General features: G+C 32.7%; 1 protein-coding gene across 2 annotated transcripts in view; it reads left to right on the plus strand.

Moving 5' to 3' along the window:
• Positions 1-7,788, plus strand: part of CDYL (chromodomain Y like) — a 56,263-nt gene extending 48,475 nt beyond the window's left edge. The window contains exons 4-7 of one of the 2 annotated variants that reach the window (XM_075213010.1): positions 1,152-1,324; positions 1,881-2,091; positions 5,991-6,134; positions 6,227-7,788. In XM_075213010.1, coding sequence (XP_075069111.1) covers positions 1,152-1,324; positions 1,881-2,091; positions 5,991-6,134; positions 6,227-6,385 — 687 coding nt within the window. In that variant the 3' untranslated portion in view covers positions 6,386-7,788. The remainder of the gene's footprint in view (positions 1-1,151; positions 1,325-1,880; positions 2,092-5,990; positions 6,135-6,226) is intronic. The other variant, XM_075213011.1, reaches the window with a different exon arrangement.
• Positions 7,789-8,615: the final 827 nt, after the last annotated feature.

Consider the following 8,615-nt stretch of genomic DNA (forward strand, 5'->3'; position numbering starts at 1 on the left):
TTAAGAAAAATGTATTCTTAATTCTACCAACTGATCTCCAATGTTTTGTTTTAATGCTCAACAAATGCCCTTCAAGGGAATAAAATAACACACCCCTTATCCTCCATGAAATAGCATGGGTCAGGTTAATTATGCTATTTTGAACACTTAATTAGTGAGAATTCTTGCAAGTTTACTGACCATTGACCGTGGGGGAGAGATGCAACAGTTGAAAACTAAAAGCAACAGCCTTATTAGTATAAATGTTCAACTAGCAATTAAAATTATTATGAAGATTGCTATGCATTATATACGATTATGTTTGAAATACATATAAAATAAATATATATATATAATGCTGTCCCTCTAACATATATACTTTGACATGGCATTTGGTTTCTTATGTATATGTATGTTATGTAATCGAAACTGTATTGTAAATAATTACAATCATTTCATCAGAGAAGCAGAAGAGAGAATAACAATTACATTTTAGCGTATTCCCTTTCTGTTGTATTTGCATGTGTAACACTAATTTTAATTTACCAAGTGTCCAGTTATTGTGATTTTGATACAAGGATGTGTTAGAACTGTTAGCATTTTCAGACAACTTAGAATAATGTGGTGTTTATATATTTTTAAATTTTTAATATACACTAAAATATTATTGATGGTATGTCTTATAAATGTCTTTACCAAATACAGTATGCACGATGTCCCACTTTAGAACTAAAATTTAGTTTGCAACATTTTAATTTTTTGTGATGTTTTTATACATATACAGTTTGCCTTCTTGCATTTAGGGTCAATAATATTAAATTGGTTTTCATTGTAAATTAACATTTGTATTTTTTTTATTTAAACCAATACTTGTAGTTGGTGGGTGAGCATTACCACAGCTGTCCAACAGATCATAAGTAGTGGGGCAAACTGGACATACCAGGTAATAAACCCCTACATAAGTGCTAGTATGGAGAAGAGGGTGTTTTTAAAGTGGAAAACCCCCCTTAAAGAAAATCTTACATTTATCCAGAAATGAACACTATAAGTGCCTGCACCATTCCCTGACTTCTTGGAGCTTGCAGATAACAAGTCTCAGTAGCTGTCACATTGTGTCTGTAGGATTTATCAATTCCTGTAAATTTACCATTCTCTCCTTTCATTTTGTTTAGGTAATGAAGGAAGTCCAGGGTGCACTAGCTACAGCAGCTGCAGATGACAGCAAGCTGGTTCTTTTCAGTGCAGTTGGGAGTGTGTTTTGCTGTGGCCTTGATTTTATTTATTTTATAAGACGTTTGACAGATGATCGCAAAAGGGAAAGCACCAAAATGGCTGATGCAATTAGGTATGTATGATTCTGTTATGTCCATCCCACATTACTAGGTGTGAACAATGGTTCAACCTAAATGTAATTGGTTAATATAGAAACTGTAAATTTCCATAATAATCACCTTTATATTGGAACTATTTTCCTCTTCAATGACCATACAAATTGCCACATTTTTGTTTTTCATGTTAACTGTATGTTGTATATATTTTATGGACATTATGTAGGGGAAATTGGTGAAAATGCCATTTTCCATGTTGGTTTCATGCATTGAAATCAATTGATTTTACTTTCTGCAATGAACTTTACAATTGTGAAAAGACAACTGCATATTTTTAATTTGAGAAAATACATATGCTACATTTATTATTTGACAAAGTACATTGACATGATTCCCTCTAGTCTGTAATCTCATTTTTTAACATTGTTAGGACTATCCATTTTTCTCTCCTTTTTAGCAACATTCACATCAGTTTCTTACTACATATGCTATTAAAACCATGTTGACATACTATCTTTCAATACTGGATATTAGGCAATAGCAATAATATAAATCTATGTATTTACGCTTTAGGATGTTTGTGAATACTTTTATTCAATTCAAGAAACCAATTATCGTAGCTGTAAATGGACCTGCAATTGGACTTGGAGCATCCATATTGCCTCTTTGTGATGTTATCTGGGCAAATGAGAAAGCTTGGTTTCAAACACCATACACTACTTTTGGACAGAGCCCAGATGGTTGTTCATCATTGTTGTTTCCTAAAATAATGGGACTTGCATCGGTAAGTTGAATTTTGCCCCTTTTTTTTTTTACTTTTGCAAAATGTGACCTTGCAATCCCCAAAGCTTGCTTAGTATGTAGTACATTAAACTTTTCATGTGCATAGATTTGACTGGAAAAAAGTGAATTATCATTGTTAAAACTTTAGCAAATTCTGTTTTAGTGTCGTTTAGCATATTTTTTTAGATGTATTTTATCATTTGTACCTGAGGTTAATTAGAATATTGTCTAACCTTAAAGTGGTAAAGTGGTTTTTATGCATATTTGTTAAAGCGAAATTGAACATGATATAAAATGCTTGAGCTATTGTATGTGCCTTTATATTATTATATGTATAGTATTAAACATATATTGAGTTTCAAATTAAACAATCGAAGTTATTGTATACATATATTTCCTTTTGTTGATTAATTTTAATTGAGTTTCTTAAATCTAAGGAACAAAATAAATTATTTTATATATTTAATATTTTGTATCAAATCTTTCTCATAGTTCCTAAAATTTTTAGTTTATTTATGTGTCCACAAATAGTAAAAGATGTTTTTCTCCTCTCATGGCAATATTGTATCCTATATATTATTTTCCATAGCAGTGTTGGTTGTTTTGATTTCAAAGCTTGTGCTAATAGTGTTTTTGTTGAAAGAAATATATGACCATCCGTTAGCAGAAGTGAGTACATGGGTGTGAACAAGCGCATAAGGAGAAAGTCGCATTAGTTTGGTAATAAAATGTACTTGCCTCCATGAAAGAAAGATAATATTGTGAAGATACAACCCTTTTAGGCACTGCCATTGTGATTACGTTTGACCTGTGGTTAGCAAGTGCTTGCATTTGTCAAAATGTAAATAAACAGATTGATGTGGCGCTTTATTCAATGTGCAGCCTCGTCCGTATACAAAGGGCCCACTACCCCTTAAACATAAACATATACATAAAAAATAAAAATGTATACGTACATACAGCGCTCACTGTCTCACACAGAGCAAGAAAACTCTCTTAAATGGTTCTGTCAAATTCTTTGAACCTAAAATCCAAACTCACTAAAACACTTCCATAGTGCAATATGTCCCACATATATCAGTAGAACCACACAAAGTCCCTCTAAAGACACACTCCCTTTTTCCCTTCTTTCCACTGTGAGGTCTGAAATATGTAAGCTTTTCACCCGTATCCTTCAAACTCCCATAAGAATCATGCTTACAATGTTTCAGATAATACAGAACCGTCAGTCAATTGCATTTCATAATTTTATGGATGTTATTCCATCAAATTTCTCTGCCAATCCACAATAAAATAGAGTTTGAAGAGCGTTTTCTTGCTCTGAACAAAGAAAAGCATTTTTTCCCCCACACTCAAATAGAAATTTGAGACACACCTCTGTGTGAGATAATGAGCGCAGTATGTACATATACATTTTAATTTTTTCTGTAAATGCTTGGGATCAGATATGTGCCACAAGGCTAATAGGTATAGAACCAGTTGAACCAAGCCTTAAGTTTATAAGACACTCCACTTACAATGGAAGAATGTTTCTTTTTTTATCCTTCTATCTGTATATGGTATGGCAACATGCAGAGTAGTGGCGTGAAAAAGTTAGAGATTAGTAATTTATTATTTCTACTATTATGTCTTTGTTGAAACCTAAAATGGATATAAATAAGAGCTACCTTTCAAAAGAAAAAAAAAAGTTACCATTCAGATCGGGTTTCCTATTGGCCACTATCTTAAAGAACATTTCCAGAGCCTTACAAAGCTAAGGACTGATAAGATCACAGTTATTAGCACTTAGCAATTTTGTTAAGGATACACACAATATCCAATATCTTAATATCTTTCATCAAAGGGGTATATATATATATATATACCTATATTAATGTTGTACAGATCTTGAGTGTAGTTGTGACCGTATTCAAATCGAAGCGGATCACAAGATGCTCTGCCTAAACTGTGCTTGCCTTACGTAGACAGACAGAACAGAATTCATTTAATGCACGAGTGTATATACAATATAATGTCATACAGAAAATATTCTATTCTAAAATAAATGAACAACTATTAACAGTTTATTCATTTATATAAATATGGATTTTTTTTTTTTATATTCATCACATAAAAGAAGATTCTTTCAATGCGTACTGTATATACACTGTTTTTATAGCCTATTTTAGTTGAATATATATGTTTAGTGCTAGCTAGTTGCACCTACACATGTAGTTTTTAACACAAAGACTGCCATGTAATAGGTGCAAATGATACAGCGGAAACCAGACGTACTTGTGAGAAACCCAGAATATAAATAATCTGCATCAGAGTGCCCCCTCTGCACACTCTTACTCTACATTGCCCATGTTAGTCCACACCTTCCCTCTCTCGCTCCACCTCTCAAATCATAGTCTGTGGTAAGAATCATTTGCGTGCAGGCATAAATTGCATGCAATTTCATTCATTGGCAAAATGTCTGATTCTGAGCACGCAGAGGTATTTCATGCAAGTTACACCACGCAAGTGGACGTACGTCCAAACATGAACTAATTGTCTGGAGGGAATTTTAATGTTTTATAGACTCTAAATGTATCAGTAAAGCTCATTACGTTTATGTTTGTTTTGTTTTTATACTAATATTTATTAGCCGCTCACTTCCTGAAAACACGTAAAATGCCAGGGTTACTATATCTGTATTTTTGTTTTCTTTACTATAACTTTCCATTTTACTTATTAGGGTGGGAACTAAACTCCTCACAGTCCATTCATGTTTTTGGCATCCTACTGCTTCATTACCATTTGCCACTGGCACAGATGCATAGCAGAGGTTCCCAACTGCACTGCTTACTGTCCTCCTTGACAACCAAATTGTCATTTGTACACAAAGAGAAAGCGGATCATGTATTATAATTTCCAGCTACTGTTGAAAATAAAAAAGCATATATACTATTATTTCAAAAGAAAACAAAGTCTGTCAAAAATATTAAATGTGTAGAGGTAACGTAAAACATAAAACAATTTCTCACAGCAACGATATTCCAGCAAGAAACTGTGAAAAATTTGTGCAACCTCTTGAGATCCTGTTTTGGCGTAAATCCCTGATAGTAAAACGGTTTTTGTTCAGTAACAAAACATAACTACATAAAAAAAACATACATTAAGCGTGGCACAGCTGCATATGCAATTGCCCTATGAACTATGCCCTGAGTGTGCTGAATATAATTCTCAGGAAATGTTTTATTTATTTATATGTAAGCAACTGTAAAGTAACATGCTGTACATAATTGTCAAAATAAATTAATTTCCTGTATTTGAAATCATCATACAATATTGTTTCTAATAAAGACACATTAATTTCAAATTGTGTTCTGTCTTAGATTACAGACTTGTGTAGGTTTAGTCATTTCAGTGTTATAACTGTATTAGAGGTTTAGAAAATAGACCGCTAATAAGCTAAATAAGCAACTGTGTATGTATTCTAATAAAAGAACTAGATCACCAGGGGGTAAATGTATCAAGCTGCTAGTTTCTGGAAGTTTTGAAAGTGGAGATGTTGCCTATAGCACCTAATCAGATTCTTTTCATTTATTTTGTACATTCTACAAAATGATAGCTAGAATCTGATTGGTAGCTATAGGCAACATCTCCACTTTTCAAACCCACCGGAAACTTGCAGCTTGATACATTTACCCCCAAGTGTAGAATTTAGCTTAAATGAGCGTATACATACAAAAATTGGCTCTGTGTTCAATTTTGAAAGGTTTATATGTATTTTTCAATTGTATAGTGATGGTGTCCCTATTAAAGCAATTTCTAGCATCAGTTTGTGTTTTCCTCTTTGCAGGTTACAGTGACTTAACTGTGTCTATAATTACAATGTGCATTGCAAATGTTTTTATTTCGCTCTGTATATTTTAGGCAAACGAGATGCTACTCAGTGGAAGAAAGTTGACTGCACAAGAAGCCTGTGCAAAAGGCCTAGTTTCTCAGGTGTTTTGGCCTGGAACATTCACACAAGAAGTTATGGTTCGCATAAAAGAACTTGTGACCTGCAATCCAGTAGTACGTTGAATTGATACTTTTGTGTATACTTGAATATTTAGCGGATTTTGGATGAATTGCAAAAATGTATTTCATTTTGTTTATTTTATTAGGTACTTGAAGAATCTAAAGCTTTAGTTCGGAATGTAATGAGGGGAGAGTTGGAACAGACAAATGAAAGAGAGTGTGAAGTACTTAAGAAGATCTGGGGATCTGCTCAAGGAATGGACTCTATGTTGAAATACTTGCAAAGAAAAATTGATGAGTTCTAAAAAAAAAAAAAAAGTCGCATTGCTTGTTTTATGAAGTAGCCTTGAAACACTTAAAGGGACATCTTCCTATTTGGTGCCCTAGATTATTTAAATATTTTGGGGGGGTTCTTTTTTTTTTTTTTTTTTTTTAAACAAATATCAACTAAAGCCTGCCATCAATTGTTCCCAGGCAGTCACAAGGCATAGAGTGTTCTTTTGTATTCTTAGCAATCCACGTCATGCACCAAGAAGAGAACAATGAAAAACTGTATGTGTGACAGGGAAGTCTGGAAAATGCAAATTTTTTTTGTTCATAATATATAAATAAATATATAAATGTATATTTAAAATGAAAACGGGTAGCAGCAAGCCCCTTGCTTTCATTACCCCCTGAGGTAGGACTGAGGCAATACTTTGTTTCATAAGAAGGTAAAATACCTCAGACATGAACTATGTTGTTTTTTTTTGTTTTTTTTGTTTTTTTAAAGACTTCAGAAAACAATTCCCACAGGACTATAACTGTTTACGGATGCATTTTAACAAACTCAACTCTCCACCCCCAAAAAAGTGTGTGTGCGTGTGTGTTCTCAGGACATGCTAATAAAATGTAAGAAAAAAAAGTCTTCATATACTGTCAGGAACATGTGTAGTTCATTTTAAGTTAGCGTGAAGAAACCACTGTCAAGATATATTTTTCTTTATGTGATGCAGTATTAACAAGTCACTGATTTATATTATGTTTAAGGTTGAGGTTCATTCACTCTTCAGAGGCAATTTTATATAACTTTTTAGTTCCTGGGTGAATCTTCATAGTTGTTTGCAGGTAATGTATTACACCAAAAATAATTTTATGTTCATACATGTATAAATTTTAGGTTTGACTAGAATATATTTTATTTAATAAGTTAATTTTGGTACACTATTAAATTGCAAAATACCCACCCAAAACTACCTTTTTCGTTAGGAGTGTGCTATTCAATTCTTGCTTTTTTTATCAATACACTATATAAATTGCAAATATATTTTACTTTTATATGTATAGTGTAGACAACAAGTCTGTCCTGTAAATATATGCAATGTGCCATTCCCTTCTGGAGTGAATAATTGATTTGTGACTGCAGATATATTCCTGTTAATACGAAGATATCTGTGCTTGCAAATTAGTTGAATGTATGAAGAAAAGTAATCAATCTTATTTTTGTACAGTTTTTACATTTTTACTTCAAACTGACCATCTCCCATTCTTGTTGGAGAGCTGCTCCACATGTAAATCTGTCTATAGCTTGGGTTAATACAACATTTGCATTCATTTGACCTGCGCTTTTTGTTCTATAGAAAAAAAATATAAAGTGTACAGTCTGTAAAGTTTTCTAAAATATTCAGCTGTGAAATTGGCTAAAATAAAACTAATTTTTCTTAACATACTTAATACTGTCCTGGCAAGTTTTGTCATTTATTGTTTTGTGCCTTTAAAATTAAAAAAAAAAAAGAAGAAAAAAACTAAACTACTGAATTATTCCTACATGTGTTTTGCAAAGTGAAGAATCCACAGTTTTAGCAGTCTCATGTGTTAATGTTGGTGGTGTGATGTAGTGAAGGGCACAAGCCCAATATTTTGCTGGTTGTATGTTACCTTTTTAAGATCTACATTGACTTTCAAGTTTCAGGTTCACACTAATTTCCGGTATCCTATTTAAAAACTATAAACATAATAGCTATCATAACTCTTTCATACTCTGGACTACATTTATAAAATAGACCGCTACAATGGTGGAGGAAAACTATTTTCAGAAATATATTTATAGAGATGTCATCCCCTTGCCGAGGCGGCAGAGAAACTACCTCTGCTGTCAGGAACAAAAAAAAAAGTTTAATGAGGAGAACTGAACAACATAGTTCCACAACACTGAATATAGTGCCACCCATTACAGAATGAGTGAATTCCAAGGGTAACGTTTATATGGATGCCCTCCGTCTGACTGTTGTTGACACTCCCTTTTTCCCTGGACTTTTTAACCTGTGGAATCAAAAGGACACGTCTATATAATAATATATAATTGACATTATTTTACAACCACAGGACAATGTTGGTAAGTAGAGTTTTTTTTATTATTATTGACTTTACAAAATATAACATTAATAAAGGCACTACATTGTATATTTCATAAAAAATGCTCATATAAACAGAAGCCTTAATTAAGGGTATTTGAGAAAAAAAATGTTAGATGCCAATTAACTACCTAGATCTGAT

Source organism: Mixophyes fleayi, chromosome 5, assembly GCF_038048845.1.
Source record: "Mixophyes fleayi isolate aMixFle1 chromosome 5, aMixFle1.hap1, whole genome shotgun sequence".
Taxonomy (NCBI): domain Eukaryota; kingdom Metazoa; phylum Chordata; class Amphibia; order Anura; family Limnodynastidae; genus Mixophyes; species Mixophyes fleayi.